This window comes from Manis javanica, chromosome 9, assembly GCF_040802235.1.
Source record: "Manis javanica isolate MJ-LG chromosome 9, MJ_LKY, whole genome shotgun sequence".
Lineage (NCBI taxonomy): Eukaryota > Metazoa > Chordata > Mammalia > Pholidota > Manidae > Manis > Manis javanica.
In genome coordinates, this window is record NC_133164.1 from 87,687,563 (window position 1) to 87,713,610 (window position 26,048).

The 26,048-nt window shown below is 34.1% G+C and overlaps 1 protein-coding gene across 10 annotated transcripts in view; it reads right to left on the bottom strand.

Annotated features, from left to right (window-relative positions):
* Window positions 1-26,048, bottom strand: part of ESCO1 (establishment of sister chromatid cohesion N-acetyltransferase 1) — an 85,810-nt gene that overhangs the window by 16,565 nt on the left and 43,197 nt on the right. For 6 of the 10 annotated variants that reach the window (XR_005061258.2, XM_037017945.2, XM_037017938.2 and 3 more), the window contains exons 7-10: window positions 23,895-24,026; window positions 8,308-8,397; window positions 5,853-5,996; window positions 3,927-4,114 (exon numbers count right to left, since the gene is read on the bottom strand). Coding sequence is in view for 7 of the 10 variants with exons in the window: in XM_037017945.2 (XP_036873840.2) it covers window positions 3,927-4,114; window positions 5,853-5,996; window positions 8,308-8,397; window positions 23,895-24,026 (554 nt within the window). In the remaining 3 variants the exon portion in view is untranslated. Of the gene's footprint in view, window positions 1-3,926; window positions 4,115-5,852; window positions 8,398-8,923; window positions 9,045-23,894; window positions 24,027-26,048 lie in introns of those variants that run through there. The other 4 variants (XR_005061263.2, XR_005061264.2, XM_073212873.1 and 1 more) reach the window with 4 other exon arrangements.

Below are 26,048 nucleotides of genomic sequence, written 5' to 3' on the forward strand. Positions count from 1 at the left end.
ACAACATGCTCCTAAATAATCAATGATCAATGACCAAATAAAAACAGAGATCAAGCAATATATGGTGACAAATGACAACAACAACACAAAGACCCAACTTCTGTGGGATGCAGCGAAGGCAGTGCTAAAAGGAAAGTATATACCAATCCAGGCCTATTTAAAGAAGGAAGAATAACCCGAAATGAACAGACTAAAGTCATAATTATTGAAACTAGAAAAAGAAGGACCAATGAAGCCCAAAATCAGTAGAAGGAGGGACATAATAAAGATCAGAAAAGAAATAAATAAAATTGAGAAGAATAATACAATAGAAAAAAATCAATGAAACCAAGAGCTGGATCTTTGAGAAAATAAACAAAATAGATAAATCCCCAACCACACTTATTAAGAGAAAAAGAGAATCTACACACATCTACAGAATCAGAAATGAGAAAGGAAAAATCATGACGGACCACACAGATATACAAAGAATTACTAGAGAATACTAGGAAAATCTATATGCTAAGAAGCTGGAAAACCTAGAAAAAATGGACAACTTCCTAGAAAAATACAACCTTCCAAGACTGACCAATGAAGAAATAGAAAATCTAAACAGACCAATTACCAGCAACGAAATTGAATTGGTAATCAAAAAACTACCCAAGAACAAAATCCCTGGACCAGATGGATCTGCCGCTGAATTTTATCAAACATTTAGTGAAGACCTAATACTCATTCTCCTTAAAGTTTTCCAAAAAATAGAAGAGGAGGGAATACTTTCAAAGTCATTCTATGAAGCCAGCATCACTCTAATACCAAAACCAGGCAAAGACGCCACCAAAAAAGAAAATTACGGAACAATATCCCTGATGAACATAGATGCAAAAATACTCACAAAATATTAGCAAACCAAATTCAAAAATACATCAAGAGGATCATACACCATGACCAAGTGGGATTCATCTCAGGGATGCAAGGATGGTACAAAGTTAGAAAATCCATCAACATCATCCACCACATCAACAAAATGAAGGACAAAAACTGCACGATCATCTCCATAGATCCTGAAAAAGCATTCAACAAAATTCAACATCCATTCGTGATAAAAACTCTCAACAAAATGGCTATAGAGAGCAAGTACCTCAACATAATAAAGGCCATATATGACAAACCCACAGCCAAAATCATACAGCAAGAAGCTGAAAGCTTTTCACCTAAGATCGGGAACAAGACAAGGATGCCCACTTTCCCCACTTCTTTTCAACATAGTACTGGAGGTCCTAGCCATGGCAATCAGACAACACAAAGAAATAAAAAGCATCCAGATTGGCAAGGAAGAAGTTAAACTGTTCCAGTTTGCAGATGAGATGATATTGTACATAAAAAACCCTTAAGACTCCACTCCAAAATTACTAGAACTAATATCTGAATTCAGCAAAGTTGCAGGATACAAAATTAATACACAGAAATCTGTGGCATTCCTATATACTAACAATGAACTAGCAGAGAGAGAAATCAGGAAATCAATTCCATTCACAATTGTATCAAAAAGAATAAAATACCTAGGAATAAACCTAACCAAGGAAGTGAAAGACCTAGACACTGTAAATTACAAGACACTCATGAGAGAAATTAAAAAATACCAATAAATGGGAACACATCCCATGCTCATGGATAGGAAGAATTAATATTGTCAAAATGGCCATCCTGCCTAAAGCAATCTACAGATTCAATGCAATCCCTATCAAAATACCAACCGCATTCTTCAATGAACTAGAGAAAATCGTTCTAAAATTCATATAGAACCACAAAAGACCTCGGAGGGCTAAAGCAATTCTGAGAAGGAAGAATAAAGTTGTGGGGATGATACTCCCCAACTTCAAGTTCTACTACAAACCCAGAGTAATCAACACAATTTGGTACTGGCACAAGAACAGACCCATATACCAATGGAACAGACTAGAGAGCTCTGATATAAACCCAACCATATATGGCAATGAATATATGATAAAGGAGCTATGGACATACAATGGGGAACTAACAGCCTCTTCAATAGCTGGCATTGGCAGTACTGGACAGCCACATGTAAGAGAAAATGAAACTGGACTATTATTTAACCACACATACAAAAGTAAACTCGAAATGGATCAGAGACCTGAATGTAAGTCATGAAACCATAAAACTTTTAGAAGACAACACAGGCAAAAATCTCTTGAATATAAGCATGAGCAACTTCTTCCTGAATGCATCTCCTTGAGCAAGTGAACCAAAAGCAAAATGAGTTCATGGAACTACATCAAACTAAAAAGTTTCTGTACAGCAAAAGACACCATCAACAGAACAAAAAGGCATCCTACAGTATGGGAGAATATATTTGTCAATGACATATCCGACAAGGGGTTAACATCCAAAATATATAAAGAACTTACACGCCTCAACACCCAAAAAGCAAATAACTCAATTAACAAATGGAGAGAGGATATGAAGAGACAGTTCTCCAAAGAAGAAATTCAGATGGCCAACAGACACATGAAAAGATGCTCCACATCACTAACCATCAGGGAAATGAAAATAAAAACCTCAATGAGGTATCACCTCACAGCAGTAAGGATGGCCAGCATCGAAAAGACTAAGAACAACAAATGCTGGTGAAGATGCAAAGAAAGGGGAACCCTCCTACACTGCTGGTGGGAATGTAAGCTAGTTCAACCATTGTGGAAAGAAATATGGAGGTTCCTCAAAAAACTGAAAATAGAAATACCATGTGACCCAGGAATCCCACTCCTTGGAATTTATCCAAAGAGTACAGCTTCTCAGATTCAAAAAGACATATGCACCCCTATGTTTATCGCAGCACTATTTACAATAGCCAAGATATGGAAGCAATCTAAGTGTTCGTCAGTAGATGAATGGATAAAGAAGAGATGTGGTACATATACACAATGGAATACTATTTGGCCATAAGAAAGAAACAAATCCTACCATTTGCAACAGCATGGATGGAGCTGGAGGACATTATGCTCAGTGAAATAAGCCAGGCGGAGAGAGACAAGTGCCAAATGATTTCCCTCATTTGTGGAGTATAACAACGAAGCAAAACAGAAGGAACAAAATGGCAGCAGACTCAGAGACTCCAAGAAGGGACTAGTGGTTACCAAAGGGGAGGGGTGTGGGAGGGCAGGTGGGGAGGGAGGGAGAAGGGGACTGAGGGGTATTATGTTTAGTACACATGGTGTGGGGGATCACGAGGAGAACAGTGTAGTACAGAGAAGGCACACAGTGGATCTGTGGCATCTTGCTGCACTGATGGACAGTGACTGCATTGGGGTATGGGTGGGGACTTGATAATATGGGTAAATATAGTAACCACATTGTTTTCTCATGTGAAACCTTCAAGAGTGTATATCAATAATACCTTAATAAAAAATTTTTGAAAAGTAACCAGAAGAAGAACAAAGAAACTGAAGGAACAAAACAGCAGCAGACTCACAGAACCCAAGAATGGACTAACAGTTACCAAAGGGAAAGGGACTGGGGAGGATGGGTGGGAAGGGAGGGACAAGGGGGGGGAAAAGGGGCATTACGATTAGCACACATAATGTGGTGGGGAGGGGGTCACAGGGAGGGCTGTACAACACAGAGAACACAAGTATAGTGATTCTATAGCATCTTACTATGGTGATGGACAGTGACTATAATGAGGTATGTGGTGGGGACTTGAATGATGGGGGCAGTCTAGTAACCATAATGTTGCTCATGTAATTGTAGATTAATGATACCAAAAAAAAAAAAGGGCTTACAAATCCAATACACTGACAACCTTATGCAAATTTTAAGGTTATATAAATGTTATACATTTAAGATTAATTAAATGCCAATCTTCATAGTAAAACTCTGCTCAAGTTCTAAACTAATGAAAATGATCTGAGGAATTGCATTCAAGTTACCTCAGGCATTCAATCATTCGAGAAGCAATTTTCTTCCGACGCATCATGCTGAACACCCATATTCGACTGATGCCACAGATTGCAGGCTCTGGCAATGTAGAACAGCACCAGGCTTTCTGCCTTTCAAATCTGACTTTTTCTTCTTCTGATCTGATAACTGGAAGTTTCTCTTCTATAACTCTATAGCCCTATAGGTATCAAAATTGGGGGTAGATTTTTAGGTGAGATTATCAATTATCAATTGACTAGCTGTCTAGTTCTATTCTTAGTAAGGAGATCACTTCATTTGTCCTGCTTCTTAAGAAAATATTGGGACCACTTATGTTTTTCATTCTCATTTTAGGAAATAGACCTAGATCTATATTCTGTTCTAATTCACTTACCAGTTATGTGACCATGAGATGAAGTAACTCATTTAAGCTTTGGGTTCCTTACCTATAAATTGCAGATATCCATTACCTCTTTCAGAGAATTGTTGAGAAATCAAATAACGTATTATGTTAGTATATCCAAAGCACCTTGCCATCATGGCAGGCCCAGAATAGCCATGAATGTTAGTTTTCTCTACCTCCCACATGTCTAAGGACCAGCAAAAGTACATGTTAAGAACTCAGCAGTCATCAACAACTGCTTCTGTGACTGCTGCAATAGTTCCAGGGTTCACAGCTATGCAGGAACTAGGAATGGAGACGGCACAGGAATCAAGAGTTTAGAAAGGTCCTTTCCCCACACTCCCATTCCTTTGAAAAAACATAAAGTGCTTTTAAAAAATATACATCTCTGCCAGTCTAGTTGACAAACAGGACATGGCCAGCCATCTGATAGGACATGGTACAAAACTTAGACAACACAATTAAGAACACATACGATTGTACTTTAAATTTTAAAAAAAAGAAGAATTAACAAAAATCTAACAAGCAAATATTATGTAACTATTCTCTAGTTTAAACACTGCTACAAGTTATTTTTCAGAACTAAGTAAAATAGAAATTTAAAAGACACAAGGGGTTTGGCACTTCGTAAAACAACTGAATTTCAGTATGGCATTGAATTTATATCCCTGAACTACCTTATCAGCTCCTTTTAAAGGTGAATTATGTTATTATAAATAGCAAGATTCATAAAATTATACAATTTCAGGCCAAGTATTTTTTAAATATAGCTTAATATAGAGAAATTAATGCATGCAGACTTGTTTTGACTTGGCACTTTATTAGAAAATTTTATAATGAAGCATATACTTGCAGGCAACTATTAATACTAAAAGATACCCAATGAACAAAAGTAAAATCCAGTGTACACTGAATTCATGAACAAGAAGTAAGCTGAAAGAAGACAATTTAAATGGGGCATGCTTCAAAGCAAGCATGATTAGAGAGTCTTATAAGTTGGTCTGTTACTACGTAACTCTCATAATGTGAACATACCCCTTTCCTTGTGATCCTACTGAGTTTGACTCCTAAATACAAGCCAACTCCTAAACCTGGAGCTAAACCAAAGAAGTGGTGATCTATTCCAGGGGTGGGCAACTTTTTATAAAGGGCCAGGTGCAGCCCACCTGGCTTCTGCTGTAACTAGTCAACTCAGTCTCTGTAGTGCAGAAGCAGTCATAAACAGTTTTCCAACCCTTGATTTAGTCCAGTGCTGAAGGTACGGAAACAGACATTATATCTGTACCCAACATGGAAACTTCCTGACCCAATTTTAACAGTACTTTTGATTTAGAGAACTTTTATCTTAAAAACTGACTTGAGAAATAATTTTCTTGCAAGATACAACTCTACTAAACAGTTACACAGAGGAATTCCTACATTCATATTCTTCCTTATAAAATGTTGATAAATTTACCAGGATTGTGTTATTCAAAAGTATACAGTAAACTCTTTAAACATCAAGCTACATATGAACATTCTAAAAATCACTTACCCACTGGATGTGTTCTGCAATTAGGCAGCCAACTACTTTTTTGTCATTAGAAATAAAGAGAAGTGTTTTAGTTCTGGAATAGCACATTAATGGAGCCTGTTGGAAACCTAAATCATTATCAACCATCTCTCTAATCTCGTCAACCTGCCAAATAAAGAACAGCATTTTTTTTTAAACAACAGAAGCACTTACACATGTAAAAATACGCTATTTCAGTTCATTATTATTATTCCAAGCAGGACATCCTCTAAAAAGTTCTTTTTGAACGATTGTGCTGACTAGTAACATTTTTCAAGCCCTGTGGACCAATCTGTAAAATGGGGAACAAGAGGAGTAACTGCTCCTACAAGAGGCAGTAAGAACATTAAGGCCTCCCACTGAAGCATCATGGATTTGAGAACTGAGGAGAATTTCATTAGAATCTTACAAAGGCAAGCACTTTTCTTCGCAGCCTTAATTAGCACCCTCATAAGTAAAATTGAAGTGGGCACAAAGGAAAGGAAAACATGTTTACTCTTTATCAATAACAGTTTATAAGCCACACATTATACAAAGCACTGTATTATCTTACTTAAACCCAAAATCTCTTGAAGATCTAGAATTCCTTACTTTACATATAGAAGAAATAAAATTCAAAGGTAAGTAACTTTCCCATGTCAGATATTGGATGTCTAGAAAACCAAGGAGCAGGGATTTGAATCCATAATATTAATACAGTATCAAAACCTGTTTCCTCTTTTTTACCTTTCAGAACTGTGTCAAGGTCAAATACGACAAACTCAAACTTTTGTAGACACTCAAAACTCTAGACTTTTTTGTACGTACTTAAACAGTAGTTTCTTCCCCAGTTTAACAGTAATACTCAAATAGCAGTCCAATAAACATTCATTTGTGTTACTAAGTTTAAAATGAAAATAACCCCTAAGGAGGTTAAGTATTTATACCTCTGACATGAAAAATACCATGTAAAACATCCCTTATTCAGTGATAAAAACTCAATTCCTCCTAATCCTGAAAGGTATCCCAAAATACAACCCCAGATTCAGTTCCTGAGGCAGATGACTCACAATTCTCTAGATTTTCATTTTTAACCTATCATGGGTTACTAACTAGTAACAAACTGGATTGTAAGTTACTAATATTTTGCCCTGAGAAACTAAAATGAAGAAATCAACATTTACTGAGGATTTTTATTAAGAAAAGTCTGGATTCCACATATTGGTGGTGTAGCAAAAATCCACTGTGCATTTCCAAATGATGATATTTAGAATTCCAAAAATTCCCTAATTTAATTTTGGTTTAGTCAATCACTAATCCACCATTAATTCAACAAGTATTTATTTTTGTGCAGGGATCAGTGTTTCAAATACAAGAGCGGTGGCATATCTACATGCCATTTTAAGTGCTAATGTTTATACTGTTAGGAAGTGGTAGTCTGAGGGCTTTGGTAAATGGAATTGTCCTGAGAAGTCAGGAACCGCAAGATTAAGCAGAATGTTAACTATATTTTCAAATAATGGGTCCAAAGATTGCTCTTTCAACCTCCCTTTCAGGTGGAGTATCCTAAATTTAAAGAGGTCCAACTGTTAGCCTAAAAAAAGTACAATAAGTAAAATATATTCTTTGTATTACTAAACATTTTGGACACACTCTAGTACAACTGTTTCAGATACACAAATGGACCCATTGCTTTACATTATGAGACACTACTGAAGAAGCATCTGGAGGTTGAAGAAAAATGCTCTGAGTATATTATTTGAAAATTCAATTAATATATTATTTAAAAACAAGTTTTATCTTACAGCTTCCTGACTATTAAGATATTTATATAATAAAATGGTTCCAGACTTAGACATCTCTCTGGTTCATTTCTCTGAATTCTCAGAATTTGTAACTCTGTGTTGGACTAAAACCGGGCTCATACTATGTAAGAGGATTTTAAGTTTTCTATATCATATTTATAAACCAGACTATATCCTGTTTTTTTAACATTATATGATTACCTCATGTTTCATTTCAGGATTACTATAACCGGCTACTACTAGATCTCCTTCAGCAATAAACGTTACTTAGAAATTTACTCTCAGAAAGAACCTTTATAGTTATTAATTTTAATTTTCTAAGTTATTATGATTCAAATTTTAATTGTTAATGGGTTAATTCTGATTCTTGAAATCATTTATATGGCATTTTAACTTAAGGAGCATGCCTTCTATACCATCACTCAAATTACTGATATTGCAGGACAGTAACTAATTCACTAAAAATTCATTTCATATGTGCTAGACACATTACAAAGTTTAAGCATAGTTTTTCAGCTGGGTAGTATTATCACATGCTTATTTCTTGCCTTCAGAATTGGCGTTAAAATGTTACATCAGTAATGCATTATTCTCTTAAAATTAGCTGCAAAATTATATTATCAATTCTACATGAAATTTCACTGGTACTTTACCTTTTTCAGGGCATACTTTGGGTCTTCAGGAAGAACCATTATTATCCTGCCATCAGGATATTCAGCCAGAATTCTTTCTTTTTTCCATCCCTAGATATTAAAAGAGAAATGAATTTTATATATATTTCATTTGTTATATTCATGTACAAGAAGAGAAATGTATCAATATGTCTAAAAATTGCAAACATGGCAAAATATATGCTCATTCATGTTTAACTATTAAGACACAATAAATCAGCTATTATGTTAAGCATACAATGGGTACAATGCAAGCTAATTTCTCTCCACTACTCAAGAGGACAACAGGAATATTTCTAACTTATCACTTTCCATTTTAAATTCATTTTGAAAAATCACATACCAAAAGCAAGCCCCTTAAAGTCAGTGATGCCCAGAACCTAAAGAATAACTCTTCAGTTTCTTGATACATTAAGTTTCTTTGAAAATGGTTACCTCCACAAACACTCATGGTTTTATGTCTAGCATGCCAAAGACCTCCAGGAGGTTTTAAATGAACTGATTTGCATGCAGTAGCCCAATATGTAAGGAATAGTTTTCATTCTTATTGATCACAACTATCAAAGTCACAAGAAGGAGACTATAAAAATATAACTACCTTCTAAGAATCTAATAGGGAAGAAGCTACGTTGTGTGTATCTGAAGTTAAACATACTCAAAAAAAGAGAGGTAATAAACTCTTCTTCAGATCCACACTCGTGGTGATTAATGAGCAGAACCTGCATGAAAAAAAAAAAAAAGCCACTTAAATCTAGTAAGATGGGACTGAACCAGAGGTTAAAACTAGGAGCTTTGAAGTTAATAATAAGTACAGAAGGAATGAGCTTAACTGGTTGTTCCATTTGTCTTACCCAACAACTTTACATAAAAAAGCCTTTCAGGAAGCAGTATGAACTTCTATTAAAGAAAACCATCATCTTCTTTCTGAGATGTTTCTTTTAAGAATATGAAAAGCTCAATGAAACCAAGAAAAAGGCAGCTCTATTTTCTTTTAATACTATGGCAAGTCTAGTATAGCACAGAGAAGACAAGTACTACTCTGTAACATCTTACTATGATGATGGACAGTGACTGTTATGGGGTATGTGATAGGGACTTGATAATAGGGGGGAATCTAGTAACCACAGTGTTGCTCATACGAAACCTGACCATAAGACTGTATATAAATGATATCTTAATAAAAAAAAAAATACTATGGCAAGTCTGAAAGAAGGCTGATTTCCTTAAACAATCCAAAATGTTTTTTGAGTACAAGAGTAGGATTTTAGCTGGGGACAAAAAGTTTAGTAACAAGTTTGGTATATGTATACGTAATTTGGGTTATACTAATTTAAAATGGGAATTTGTTTAAAAAAATAGAGCATCCAAAGGTAAAGTAAAATTCACGTGAATAAAATGGTAATTGGTAAGGTGTCAAGATTTGAAAAGGAGCAGAAACCATTGCACAGAAGTCATTTTTTTCAATTAGAAAATAAATCTGAATCATATCCAGATCTGAATATAGGTAAACAATTTTTAAAAGGCATAAAAGATATCACCTCTTTAAAAATAAATTTATATTAATATTTTATTTTTGGGAAAAACTTTTTAAATAAATCTGTCATAAAATGGAAATGGACACTTTCACTTTGAAAATTAAACTATAAACTCAATGAGGACCTAGAAATGTAAGTAATCTCAATTTACAAGAATAGGTCATACTTCCTGAACTAAATTAGCTATAATTTGATAAGCTATTTTCCTATTACCTTTAAAAACTGGTTTCATGTCATTATATTGCACCACAAACACCAAATTGTTTTTACTGACTTCTTGGTACAAAACTTTCTCTTAAAACAACCTGTGATTTGCATATTCATGCAGAAAATTTTATTACAACTGGATTTGACATGACTTTATGTTTTAAATATGATTGTTTTTTTCACATACATATGAGAAGCAGGAATTGCAAAAGGCAGAGTTACTATTCCTTGGGTTTTTAATATTCATGAAGACAGTGTATTTTAATGAAAAAATTTTAAGAGTTCTGGAGTGAAAGTTCATGTTTATAGCTTGGTAGTTACTGGCTACATGACTTTGGACAAATCACTGGAATTCGCATTCTGCCTCCTAATCCAGGCTATGAACAAAATGGCTGTTATTACCTTCACCACTTAGTAGTTAAGAAGATTGTATTCAAGATGATTCCTCACATAGAGCAGCCACTCAGTAACTCTACTTGCATTCTACCTTCCTACTGGTATCAAACTAAGATCAATGTGCACCACTCTAAGAAAACACAAGTTAATAAAATCCCCAAAGTTAAAATAAAATAAATTCAAATTTTAGACAAAGCAAAGATGGAAGAAGCAAGTTGGCTAATGTCTGTCAGAAAACATATTCAAGACAGACACCTCAATTGCCGTTAAGTATTTCCTGGAGTCAATAACCACATGATCCTCTAAAGAATTTAAAGATGAAGTCTGCTCCTTCAAACTGAGGCAAAGGTGGAAGTTGGGGGAAAAGGGCACATGCAATTTGGAGGAATAACCAAACAGCCACAGTGTCTGGCAAAGATATAAATTCCAGTGCAATGCATTTACACTTCTCACCTTTAGCTCTAAGGTTACACATATCCCTCTGCTAGCAAGTAGTATTTCCAAACCCCAAATTTTCTTATTCATCCACCTGACTGCTGGAAAGCAGAAAGCTTTATATTCCTAACAGCAGTCAATGATAATTTTTTGTTTCTTGCTATTGTACTTAACTCTAAATTCTAGAGTTTAAAGAATGGAAGGGATCTTTCTCCATTTAAAAAAAAGGTTAACACCTGAAAACAAAACACATTGGGTGGTGAATACACTGATGGATACAACTAACCCAAGGGACTAATATGAATGAGATACCTAATGAAAGAATACCTTAAGAAATAAAACCAACCAGCTTTCTTTTTTTTTTCTTGGTGTGTATGCATCAGCTTTATTGATTTAATTGTTTACTTTTAAACTAGAGAATACATAAGATACACCCACAATTTCACAAAAGTTATAAAGGGACATCTTGGAGAATAATATCAAATAGCTATAGTAATAGCAGGCTTCCTTATCTTGCTACCAATCTCAAAGGGAAAGCTGAAAACCAACCAGCTTTCTAAAAAAACTATCAACAAATATTGCAACCAAAAAAAGAGGGACAGCCTTTTAGAGTAAAAGCCTTTAGAGACATACCAACCAATAAAATATATGGACTTTAACTCAAACAAATAAATAGTATAGAAAATTGTATTTCAAAATCTTTGAACCCTGAGGCTGCTATTATCTCATATTAAGGAATTAGTTGATTTTTTTCAAAGTGTGATTACATCTTTAAATCATTGTTATGATAAAAAAGAATATCTTTTCCTCTTTTAGAAATACATATTTTAAAATATCTACTAAAATGATAATGTGATATACCTGGAGTTCACTTCAAAATAATTAGGTAGGTTGGATGAAAGACTGTCCGTGCATGGTTAACTGATGAGGCTGGGTGCTGAGTACATGAGTGTTCATTATTGCACATGGGTGTGTTGTATTACACTCTTTATTTTGGAAACCTCAAATCACCCATCATCAAAACAATACCAACAGCCCATGGCCTGCTCTAGAATCATATACTGAGAAGTGAAAAATAATGTAAAATTGATCTAGTCACCAGAGCAGTTAGGCCTGAGGTGGGAAAAGTAGTGACTGCAATGGGGGCCCAAGGGGGCTTCTGAAATGCTGGTTATGTTTCCTGTTGGATAGGAGTTCACTCTGTCCACTCTGTCAAAGTACACCATTAAGCTGTACATTCATTATTTGTGTACTTTTTTTCACATGTTGTATTTCAATAAAAATTTTACTTAAAAATAATTACTAAAGCAATTTGAAAAACAGACACTTTAGTTCAATAGCAAATCGAATCATTGTTATATGCTTAAGTATCTTTTAAAAACCATCTTTTTAAAAATCTTAAGTCTTCAAAAACAAAAGCAAATTAAAATTAACTCAATCAAAATACAGTCACATGCTCTGACAGTGCCCAAAGCCAAAAGCATAAAACACTATAGGAAGCTGCATAAGAGAAACAAATTATGGACTCTTGAAACATATATAAAGATGTTTTTGTTGAAATGGATTTTACATGTAAATATTTATATTTATGAACATTTAAGAAGTCAGAAGGATATACCAAAGTAGAAACAGAGGATATCTTAGTGATTTAATTTTTTCCTTTAGCTTATCTGTATTTCCTGTTTTTTCTGCTTTAATAAAATTGTATAATGAAAATAATATGCCTGGCTAAACCAAGCAGCTGGTTTTAAGTGCACATTTGGACATTTCTTTGCAATAATTATCTTGTACTAACAACAATATTGATAAAAGATGTGTTTCCAGTCAGTGTGACCATTATTGAACTGTAAAATGTTGAAACGTTCACATAGGTAGATGGAAAAACTGAGTCTATTCGAGAAATACGTACTGACCACCTATTGTGTGCACACCAATAATCTAGGTAGTATGGCACAGTGGTTAAACAGGACTTTAAAAATCAGAAAGACCTGGATTCAAATACAGATTCTGCTATTTACTAACTGTGTTGCCTTGGACCAATTACTTAACCTCTCTAAATCTTGGTTTCCTTACTTAACTGCAAAACAAAGTTATTAAGAAGCTGAGTAAACACTATAAAATATTAAGCACAGTGCCTAATATAATAATAAAAATCCAATAAATAACAGGTATATTATCATTATTGTAACTAAGCATTTTCTTGTAGGTTTTTTAGCTTTCCATACCTTCATGCCTTACAAGGTCAGTCATGATCTGACACCCCCACCTACCTCTTCAAGTTTCCCTTCTTGAATCTTTCCCAACACATGATATAGTCACAGGTCATGATGAAACACTTAAAATTTCTCAACCTTTGCATATACTGTTTCCCTGGTCCAATATGCCTCTGCTGTCTACCATCCTGAGCACAAGAGACTCATCTATTTGTCCTTTCTGACTCTACCAAAGTGTTAACCTCACTTTTCCAATATTTGTCAGATATCCTTGCTCTATACTCAGCGTCCTACAATACTACTCTAGCATTTCCAATACCATATGTATACTGTCCCTTGCACTGCACTGACCTGTGATCTAACATGAAGGAAAGAACTGTATCTTTTTAATAATTCTTTTAAAAACCCCTGTAGTCCTGGACATAGTAGGCAGTTAACAAATGTTTGAATAAGAAATAAGCCTAGTAAAAATTTACTTCATGAGATATTATTTAATGTTTTACAGATTTTTTTAAAAATGAAGTAGAGAAAAGGTTGAGTAACTTGCTATGGTCATATAACTAGTAAGCAGCTCACTAGAAAACCACATCTTTCTAGTTTAATTAAGCTCACATTCTTCTCTATTATTTCACACTGACATCAAGAATATTATAAATCAAATAGGAGAATAAATAGTATACAAATGTCTATAATACAAGGTACAATCCACATAACTATATGCTTGAAAGGAAGTTTTTGCTGATTCAAACTAAGCTTTTTTAATACTTCAATGTTTATGAAACCAGTACTAGTCTTACAATCAATGTGCATATTTAGTGTATACCTGAATTCTCAAAAAAGCAGTTATCAAATTGAAGCAGGAACCTCCAAGAAAAGGCAGAATATAAGCAAAGTGTTACAATGGTTTTAAGAGAAGGAGAGAAAACCCTTATTGAGATTAAAGAAAAACCCAAAAAAGTTTCACCCAAGAGATGGTATTTCCCCTAGGCTTGAAGGATACAGAACAGAATGGGAAGGCATTCCTGGTGGTAGAATACTAAAAAACAGAAGCAGAAAATTATGAGCCATACACAAGACAATGAGTACATCACATTTTCTTAAAGAGACAAGAGAATTTAAAAGGAAATTATGAGAAATACCTGTAGATGGGGGAAAAATTTTTATAATGTTGAGGGCCATGAATGCCTGGGTGAAACAGAGAAATCAAGCAGATTTCATGACTGTAGTTGAACCTAATGAAGATGAATTTGGCAGCTGTATTTAGGTCAGATATACAATGGCCTCCAAAAATGATGTCATACCATAGGTTTTAATTTTCAGTTTTAAACATAACAATATCCTAAAATGTGTCAAGTGCCACTCAAAACCTTTGTAGTGTTAAAAATTCAAAAACCACTAAAGAAGATTATCTGAGAGAAGTTTAGTGTAAAAGTGACCAAGGTCAATTTATTTCTATGAACTAAATTATATTGTACACACAATATATTTTGTTGAGATTCAAATAAAATAGTAAAAACGTAGTCAAGGACTCTAAAGCCAACTCCATTAGTTAACTAGCTATATGACTTTAGGCAAAATACATATCCTTCTTTCTGTTTCCTCATTTGCAAATTAATTTTAACTATTTTGTGATTTGCTAAAAGAATTAAAGAGGAGTTTAACATAGGTAAAATGCTTAGATCAGCTCCTGGTACCCAAGAAGCCCTTAATTAATGCCACTTAACTATTGTTACTCTTCTTCTTCAATGTAAAATAATTTCATCAAATAATTTACAAAAAAATTCCTCTTGGAATTTAAAAATTGCGAAAATATATGTTGATTCATGTTTGATCAAAAGACATGGATGATATAATTAATTTGTCTATTCAAGTATAATTAAGCACAATGCTACCTAAAGTTAACCTCAGATATTTACCATAACTAGAATGTTTCCAGATTATAGTATCCCGTTTTGAATGACAACCATAAAAAACAAACCACCTTGTTTAAATTAATTTTTCATAGTTTGAAAGAAGGTATTCAAAAAAAAGCCTCGTAACACAGTGGATTTTTTTTTGTAACTCATTAAGAAACTGAATTAGGAATCAAAGAATGTATACATGAATTTAAGTTTCTATTTTAGCAAAATTAGACCCAATTCTAAAGATGCTTTATGGACTTTTCATTTCTTAGGTTTGCCATGACAGCACGATCTCCTTCAGTAATACTCTGCTGGTTCTGTATTTACACTGAATAAACAGAAGCTAGAATCCCTAAAAACTTCTATTCCTCTAGTAAAACTATTTATTTTGATAAATCCTGTACCATAGGAACAACTCTCTTTGATCCAGGGATGATGAAGCTACAGGGATCTGGAGTTGCAGGATGACAGGGAAGTTAAGGTGTAAAATGAGACACACTATATAGAACAGAAGCTCCCAACGAGCCCAGACTTCAGTCAGCCCTCCGTGATCCCCGCACTCACAGTCCAGTGCAGCAAGTATCCCATCAGTGTTTATTTCTGAAAGACTGCAGCATAACTGAAGGACTAAAGCCTCCATTTATGAAACCAACAACTTAACTTCTATGTGCCTTAGTTTTGCAATCCATAAAAGAGGAATGAAAACTACTCTACTCAATCAAATAATACTTACAGAACACTTAGTTACAACTGAAGAATTAGAAGAATTAGAGAATGCAAACATCAAGAAGTCAAATGTCATTTATAAATATTAAAGGTAGCTAATAAAAATATAAAAATAAAAGCTGGGAGGGAAGAAGATTTTACATGAACACATTTACATATACAGATTGAGATACATATTAACTGGACACACATAGCTTGATTTATTTAGCTACATTGTAAACACTGAAACAGACAAAATGCTTAAACATAGGAAAATAGGACTGGAAAGAGGGTAGGGGGAAAGGAGGCTTTTACTTTTCATTTAATACTTGACAAAACACTGGTTAAAATTTCATTTCCAGGAACACATACTGCTTTTATAAATTTTTTAAAGCAACATCTATTTTTCAATGTTTTATTTTGTATTCCTCAAACATCCTGACATGTATGTTTTTTTTTCAATGATAGATTTTTCTCAGGAAATGGTGAAAACTAAGTCCTAAGAAAGAGGTTTTCATTTGAGGTGTTTATTATGTTCTGAACAGCAAAACATTTTCATGGATAAAATGGTTGAATCTTAAAAACTATTTGGAGCTTATTAGCTTCAATTAAGAAAAGTAAAAATCTAAAAGAAAATGAAGTGATGAAATCTGGTCTTTATTAAACTAATCCAATTTATCATTCAGGAAAAAAGTCTAGTTTTTTTCAGTTTGTACTATTAGACATTTTAGCATATGGCAGAAACTTTCTTATATCATGTCCACCTAATAAACTTGCTGGATTAATGAACATTCACTTTCCCCTGGGTAACAGCAACTGATGCCTGAAGCACACCATCTGACTCCTGACCAGGAAACTCCTGTGAGTATTCAACAACTGAGTGTTATCATTACCCAGAGTCATCTGTTCCTAAACTTGCTTATGCCAATTCATTTATTATAACAATAAAATGCAATCAAATATTACCTAAACTGATAAAATGAGCAAGCAAAGATACTTGTTTTAATGAAACTAAGTAGAATACTCTGAAAAAGGAAAGTAGGCCAAGAACTTCTTAAAAATCAGAAATAGAACAGGAATGATTCTATACTCAGATTCTCAGATTGCTTTACAGAGTCTAAGTTCTTGCTCTATTTTTTTAAGCACATACATCATAAAGGATGGCTAAGTGTGGTTTATATGAGAAAAAACAAAGCTAAACTAATCAGGGAATCAATACTCAAAGAAACCTTTCCCATATCGATTATACTTAATATACTTTTATATGCTTCAAGTTACAATAAAATGTTTCAACTATGTAATGACCATATAGAAAACATTGTCTTTTGCCTATCCCATTCTTTCCTGTTCTTGTTTTGCCCCATTTTGTCTGGCATAGTATGTGTGTTCCCAACAATGACTCATGATTTGTCTAAGCCAGTGTTTCTCAACAGGGCTGTTACTACATTTTAGGCTAGACATTCTACCTTCTTTGGAACTGTCACTTGCATTTCAAAAAGTTTAGCATGCCTAGTCCTTCCCACTTAATGTCAACAATATTCTTCACATATTTCCAGTTGCTTCCTAAAAGAACTTATGTAACAAACATCCCATTCCCCTACCTTGAGAACCACTGGCATAAACCAATCATTATCTTATTTCTTTTTTCCAGGTTCTTGCTTTCCCAGCTCCCATACAGTTAAGGATGGCTACCAAGCCCAGTTCTGGTGAATGAGACAAAGGGAACTTTGCAGCAGCTTCTGGGGAAATGCTGTCCTTCACTGATAAAAGAAAAAAGCCATTTAAAGGACCCTTTCTGAAAGGGTCCCCCAACCAACATTCTTGCTTTAAATCTGAACATGGTATCTACCTTATACAGTATACTTTAAAGACCATGAAATTGCAGTTGTGAAGAGGAGAGGAGAGCACTGAATGAGAAATAGCTACCATTCACGATGACATTGTTGAACTGCTGTATGGAACAACCCTAAGACTACACATTTCCAGACTCCTTGTTAAGAAAATATATATCATGTACCCTTACAATTTAAGCCATTGTTAGGTGGGAATTCTGCTATTAAAGGTCTCCACTTGAATCAACTTTTTTGATTAACTGACCCAATTCTCCCAACTGTGTCTGCTAAGGAAATTCTACTGTAATTACAACATCAAAATCTACTACAATAGGAATAATATTTCTAGTAAAATATACATGAGTCAGACCTAATGAAAAGTCAAACAAAAGGAATTATGATATTCTTTTCTCTCCTGTAATTCTCAAAAGGAATCCTTAATATCTCTTTGTTAGTATTCATCAATTTAGTTAAGTACTTTTTAACTGGTAGCAATAAATTCCCAGTGTATAAGAAATATTTCGATGTAAATCTCATCTCAAGGTCATTTGGGACTTAGTGAGTCAATATATTATTGACCCTGCTCGATTTTAAAAAAACTCATGGTCCAAACTTCCCTCTGCCCCTCCCCTCAAATACAAATGCAGCTCCCAAATGTCCTCAGCCCGTACGTCTTTTGGAGTTAGGGTCAAGGAGGTCACATAAGATCACTGCAACTGTTGTGATAGGAAAACACCCAATAAACTAAAAGGCATGTTTTCTTTGAAGGAACTGAAAAGCTGTGTACTGATTTCCAGCAGTGAACTACCCCTTCTAGGTGAGCAGAGACCAGCAGCCATTTTTATCCCTGAGACATTAACCAAGTTTGGGAACATGGACAAAGAAGCAGGACTGCCACAGGCAGAGGATGAAAAGAGTATCCTGCTGGGACAAGGAAAAACCGATCAAATTCTTTAAAGGCCATAAGTGAACTGGCATGGCGGTCCTAAATCTGGGGGGAGCTCCAAATATAGACTAGTTTTCCGCCAATTCTCTCCCATGGGATACTGCCAAGTTGAGCTGAAACAGTAGAGACAGATTTCTCATCTGTGGAGTTTAGATACTCAATTTCTGCTGGAGAGAGGCACTTGATCCCAACCTCAAAATTTTAAAAACTAAAATGGATGGGAAAACTAAAATTTCAACCCAACTCAATTACAGCCCCTTAACCATAGTTGTCTGACAAAAGAAAGGGAAAGGGTGGCGGGAGACTATCTCCTTTGGAATAGAAAGTTCAGAGACATACCCACATAAATACAGTCAGTTGATCTTTGGTAAAGGAGCAACAGCGATCCAATGGAGACAAGATAGTCTTTTCAACAAATGGTGAACAACTGGGCATCCATGTGCTGTGACAAAACTGCTACTCCAGTAGGAGATACAGTAAATGTTTATAGTACAATAATGACCTACAGAAAATAAACCAATACAGACAGAGCAGGGACAAGCGGATCTACTTTATACTGTGTGGTCAAGGAAGGCATCTCTAAACTGTAAGACAAGAATGAAGACAGCCAGTGTATGAAGATCTGAGAGAATACTCCAGGAGGTAAAGGAAAGTATAAATACACTAGAATGGAATGTGAATGGAGAGTTTAGGAGCATAAGGAAGAGCTTTATGAATGGAGTATAGCAAAAAAGGGGAAGAAATGTTAGGAGATGAGATGAGACAAACTGGAGTGTGAGGCCTTGATGCTGTAGAAGGACCCTGGATTTTACTGTATGTAATGAGAGTTCAATGCAGAATTTTAGAGGAAGGACATATTCTGATTTAAGCTCTTAAAAGACTGTTGTGGACACTGAAAAAGGACTGTAGGGAAACAAAAATGGAAGCTGGAAGACCAGTTAGAAAGCACTACACAAGTGGCCCAAGCAAGAAATGATAGCAGCTTGCTTCAGAGTAGTAGTAGTAGCAGTAGACATGACAAAAGAGGGAGGATGTGGAATTTATTTTGAAGGTAAAATTTACTAATGGATTGAATGTAAGAAGTACAGTAAAAAGAAAACTGAAGAATTACTTTGACGTTTTCAGCTTAAGGTTACAAGTTAGATGATGGTACCATTTCTAGAATAGGGATAAGAAGAGGAAGAACAGATTCCAGAGGGTTTTTTTTGCCACTAGATTGATTACAGGTTCTACCTTCCCAGAGTTTGTGAAATCTTTTTTAAAATGTAAAAATTTGTTGCGTGTAACATTCTTTCTAAAGACATTTTTCCTCTACTATATAGCCCCCCATCCCAAAGCAAGATTATTAAGATGTGGAAGTATTGCTCTCATCCTAAATTTACATACCACAATATTCTAAGCCTTTAAGACACAACAAAGTAGAAAAATTAACCAGGGTCAGAGAATAGAGAAACAAAAACAGAGATATAAAACATTTGGTCATTTTTACATAACCAATTCCTACCTGAAAGACTATTTTTCAACTTTCAACACAGATATTATAGCCTTACCTTAATTTTAGTAAGAAAACAATAAAACTCAGACCAATTCTCTGACCTGCCTCTAAGTCCCTCCTACAAATATGCCTGCTTCCTTTTCCCCAATGATGCCAGAGTTCAGTTCTAAGGAACAACACTACTTTGCTTTAGATTTCTTTCCCATTCCCAAGACTTTAAAATCTCTATTCCTGCTCTATTATTTACTTCTCTTTTCTCTAATACCCAGTTTCCTTTTTCCTAATTATCTTCAAAAGGAATATAGAAAAAATATACAGAAGTAAATTCACAAGTATTCCAATTTCACATAAAAGAAATTAAAAGTTAAGCAAGATCTGGATCACGGATCATCATTTCGCTGAAGCAGCTTTCTGAAGCAGCACCAGCTAGCAGAACTCCCTGTGACAACACAAATGTCCTACATCCACACTAACACGGGAGCCTCCAACTCCCATGACTATTGAGCACTGGCTAGTGTGACTGAGGGAAAGCATTTTTAATTTTATGTGGCTTAGTGCTACTATTCTGGATAGTACATCTCTGTAGCCAATCAGGGATATGTCAAATCTATTTCAAAGTTTTTCATGTCATTCAATATATTCTGTTTCTGCCAATGCCATAGTATTTCAGCACTACACACCTCATACATTTCCTCCCTAACGCTACTCAAGTAGTATTTCTCTTCCCACATTCCACCAAAATTGTTACTTCAACATTACACTTAACTGTATCACTTAACATGCTCACAATTCTTTAACATCTGAAAGAACAGAAAGAATAAAGTCCAGTGGCATTCAAAAACCAAAATATCAGTCTGATTTGATGCATTTTTCTAGTCTGATCCTAGATCTACTTCCCTAAAAAGATGTTAAGCTTTCTCATTAGTTATACTATCAAAGATGACCTCCTTATATCCATTTAAATCTTAACTCTTCCTCACCCATGTACCCTTTTTCTGATTCTTCTACTGATTTAGCACTTCTAAACTACAGTCAATAAGTAGTTAATAGTTAATATTGATTTATTGCCTTAATAGTGTACTTAAATCTTTCATTGTTAAATTTTTACTTCTTTCAGGCTTTGCTCATATGCCTTGTGAATAGGGCCCTCCACAGAGCACTCAGTCAGATGTTAATGAATTCAAAGGAAATAAGGAAGGACAGAAGAAATAAGGATTAAGTTAGGAGTTTCTCTGCAAAGGACCTAAACATTATTCCTCTTCTACATTACTAAAAGCTCAAAGTACAGCTGAGTTCTGGATAGGTTCTCGGCCTCACAACATGGCTCAATGTTCAACGGGGGAACTTTCCCTACTTTCCATTCACACCTCCAAGAAGCAGTACCTTAATTCATGAAGGGAAACTTAAGTGTTCCTAGGTCTAAAGCTGACTCCAGGCTCCCCATGAAGCAGCAAGAGACTCCTTCTTAAATAGTTTCTAGTAAGATAAAATGCATTTCCTCAAATGGTATCAATGAGGCAGAAGGGGCACAATGAAGGACCAGAGAAACAGAGGTAACATCACTCTTTCCCCGACCCCAAACCAAAGACAAGGAAAATATTTTAGTAAGTCAAAAACAGGTTCTGTGGGCATCAATTTCTACTATGACTAATTTAAGTATTATTTTAATCTTTTGAAAACAGGTCTTTAGTCATTTTTAACTGTCATAGATTATTACCATGTCTAAGGGAGATTTTCTACCCTACGAAAAGCTACCTAACTTATTCTTTAAGAATGTTTGATTAAAACTGAAAAAGTTGTTTTTCAGTTTTTCATTGTTATTTATTCTATTTTTAAACACTTTTAATTAGAACAAAATTTTATTGTCAGTCCATGAACACTGTCCATTTAAAACAAATTACAGCATATGACTTCATTTGGTGCTTTGGCTATAATTCATTTTAAATGGACAGCTTCTCTCCAGGAAACACACACAAAAGATAAAACTGGCCTTAAAAAAAATCAGATGTTTTGTCAAAACACTTCAGTGCTTAATACTCAATTGTACCTCAATTTTAAAAAAAAGTGCTAAATGCAAAACACAGTACTGGATGCCCAATAAATGTTTAATGTCAACACCCAAAATCCAGAGCTTCAATCACAGCCAAACATCTTCACTATAAGATGTTTTTTATCCTCCCTCCACAGACTAAAAAAGAATGCTACAATGCTTTGGAGAAGTTTCTACCTTAGATTCTATGTATACCTACATTTGAAAACAGCAAAAGAATACTGACCTGATGTTAGCAAAGGATGGCTAACTGCTAAACTCAATTCCTTCTTCTTGAGCTTATTTTAAAAATAAATAAAATAACCCATAGCTCTGTCCCATCAAGTGTGGTATGGCAGGGTGGAGAGGGCAGGAAGGAAGGGTTATGGGGCAGGAATCAATCTTCCCCTAAGTTGCTATGCTTTACAGTTTTGCAAGAGCCAGAATCTGTTTAAATGGTGATGACTCCACATTGCTCCATATACAAATTTCTCTTGGTACTGTGGAAAAGTAGAGTACATATTTCCTAACTGATTTCTTCACTGTTCCTCTCAGAAATGAAGAACTTCCCTTATGATGAAGAACTAAGACTTTTAAACTTAATCTTTTTATAATTTTAGAAAGTGAACACAAAAATCAAAAAATGTAAATTGAGAACTTATTTAAATTTAACTTGTACCAGATTCATGTATGTAAAATAATGTGAAATATTTTTGCCTCAGAAATATCCTATGAATTTAACTACATTACAGAACTGTTTTTCTTTTCAAGTTCTAAGGATATTAATATAGTCATATTGCAAAACTACAAATTTCAAATGATAAATCAATTATCTAGCTATAGATATTCTATATTCACACACCTTATATTTTATTTAGTTAAGTGGTAGGAGGAAGTGTATGTGGAAAATGCAGATGAAATAAGAAATATAAAGATCACCATATTAGGGAACCAAAAAATGAAAACCTGACCTACTTTGGGTAGAATTAACTGGAAAAATCAAACAATGAATATGAACCCTTCAACGAAAGGTAAGAATAGGAATTTAACTAATTCCAGTAAAGATCTTTAAGTAATCCAACATCTGATGCCTGTATAAAAGCATGAATGAAATGAATTGGTCATCTCAGTTCAGATATCCTGGAGGTCTTATTAAATGTGAGTGTAGAGTACTGAAGGTAACATGCATAGGATAAAAATAGATTCCATTTCAGATATGGGTAAACAGCAAGTATATTAAATTACTATTTTCACAAGAAATCTGAAATGGTTCAAGTTATTTAAAATTCTATTTCCAGAAAAAAATATTAAACTAAACCCATTATGTCTCAAATGCACATGCATTAAAAAGTATATACTAAAACATATTTACTTTGTGGGATTTTTTTTTAAGTATATTGCAAATTTAGGTCTTAACCTTTAAGAATTTTTCATTTTTAGTTTTATAAAGAAAAACTCATGATAGCAGAGAGAAGGTAAAGGAAATCCCAAAACAATCTATTTGGTATAATATATATCACTATTAATTCTCAAATAAAAAGTTGTGCCAAGGTATATATATAAACAGGCCTATCAATAGCTAATAATTATTAAATGAAAGGAAGTTTTAAAAGTACTCAATTGAATAGCATTACTTATTAGAAGAGGTACAATAACTACTTTAAAAATACAAGTTACATTAAAAAAATCCCACAACATAAACCAGCTAGAATAAATTAGCTGGTTTTTATGTTTGGCTTTGTTTTAAAATAAGGGCTTTGTATATGTTATTGTTTCCTAAGAACAGAAATTCTTCAGTGACTTAAATTTGGCAATTCATCTCTTCAAGATCCTGATCTAATTACCTGTGTTTTAGAAGTCATGAATGCCACTTACCACGTATTTTACAGCACTTATAAACTGGTTGTGGAAGAGCAGATGTTGTGTCTCATCTTCTGGATTTGAGGCTGTGTAAAGCATGCCACAAACATTACAGGAAACTGCTCCAAATCTTTTTTGTCCTGCATCCTATTTATAAAAAACAAACAAAAGTTTTACCTCCCAAAAGAGTAATTCCAGAACGTCAGCCTCTAAAGCTATAATGTGGACAAAAAGTGAAAAGCATTTATAATAAATAACATTCAATGTTGATGTGTGCAATCTTATTAAGAATTATTTCCATTTTAGTGATCTGATCACACGCTCCATAGCACTTAATAACAATTGAAAGCAACTGAGAAATATCTTTTTTTAATATTTTTTATTAATGTATGATTGATATACACTCTTATGAAGGTTTCACATGAAAAAACAATGTGGTTACTACATTTACCCATATTATCAAGTCCCCACCCATACCCCAATGCAGTCACTGTCCATCAGTGCAGCAAGATGCCACAGATTCACTGTGTGCTTTAACTGAGAAATATCTTTAACATTACAATCTTGGTCCTAAATCCCAAATAGAAAATTATCTGTAAATGATAACTAATGTATTTTTAACATCTGCAATAATTATATTGCTAAAGTTTAGAGGAAATAAATGTTTTATAGACTCCTCAATATCTTAAAAATCTGTTCTCTTTAATGGTTTCATTAGTTGTAGATATTAAAAAGAATATTTTGATGTCACCACAAACTTTGAGAAAAGGTAAATTAAATTTTTTCTATTATCTTTATATTAAATAAGCACAAAAGACTGACTACAATCATCTATTCTCTGGTAATCATACTTATACTATAGAATAGTAACTGTTCACAAAACATTTTCTATTCCTGTCCTTACTCAACAAGAAAACTTCAGCAATTATGATCTACTTTTAAGAATAATAAAATAAAAAAGCATAATTCCTTTAACTCTTTCTGCTCTAGAACTGTGTAGTATGAACTAATTAATGAAAAAAAAAGATCTAAGATAACAATATTTCTAGTACTTTATAACTAGGGTCAAAAGCAAAGAGAAATCAAATGGTAAAAAGAATGAAATGTTACCTAAAATTTATTCAGGCAGTTTTTACAAAAATAATGTGTAACTGGTTAAGATGTAATATTTACCATCAACTATTTTAAGTGTGCAGCTGAGTGGTGTTAAATTCAGTCCCACTGCTGTGCAGCCCATCTCTGGAACTCTTGATTTTGCCAAACTAAAAACTCTATACCCATTAAACAACAGCTTCCCAATACCCCTTCCTTCCCAGCTCCTGGAAACCACCATTCTACTCTCTGTCTCTATGAATGTCACTGTTCTAGGTACCCCCTAGAAGTGGAATCATACAGTATTTGTCTTTTTGTGACTGGCTAATTTCACTTAGCTTAATGTCCTCAAGGGTCACTATGTTGCATCATGTGTCATAATCTTCTTCCTTTTTAAGGCTGAGTAACATTCCACTGCATGTGCACATCACATTTTGTTTATCCATTCATTCATTGATGAACACTTGGGTTGCTTCCACCCTTTGGCTATTGTAAATAATGAACATCGGTGTATAAAATCTCTGGCAGTTCTCATAGTAATGAGTAAACATTTCTGCCTCAGTTTCCTCATTGGTTAAGTGGGAAATAATAGTAGTACCCATCTTGTACTTTTTTTTATAAGGCTTAACTTCATTGATATGAATTGAGCACATGGAACAGTGCATTCAAAACATAGTCATTAACATGATCACCATCATCAACTCCTGACCAATAGAAATGTGATCCACATGTAATTTTAAACTTTCTAGTAGCCACATTAAAGAATGCAAAAGCAAACAGGTGAAATTAATCTTAATAATTTTTAATAGAACATATCCCAAATATTATAATTTCAACATTTGTTAAACATAAAAAACCTGAGATACTTTTTTTGTACTAGTGTTTCAAATGTGGTACATATATTGACACTTCAACCTATCTCAATTCTGATGAGCCACATTTCAAGTGCTCAACAGACACATGTGACTATCATATTTGACAATGCAGCTCTAGATTCTACTTTTCTAATCCTATTTCACTATCATACTGATGTGACAACAGAAATATTAAATTTGATGAAACAACTTTTTACCTTAG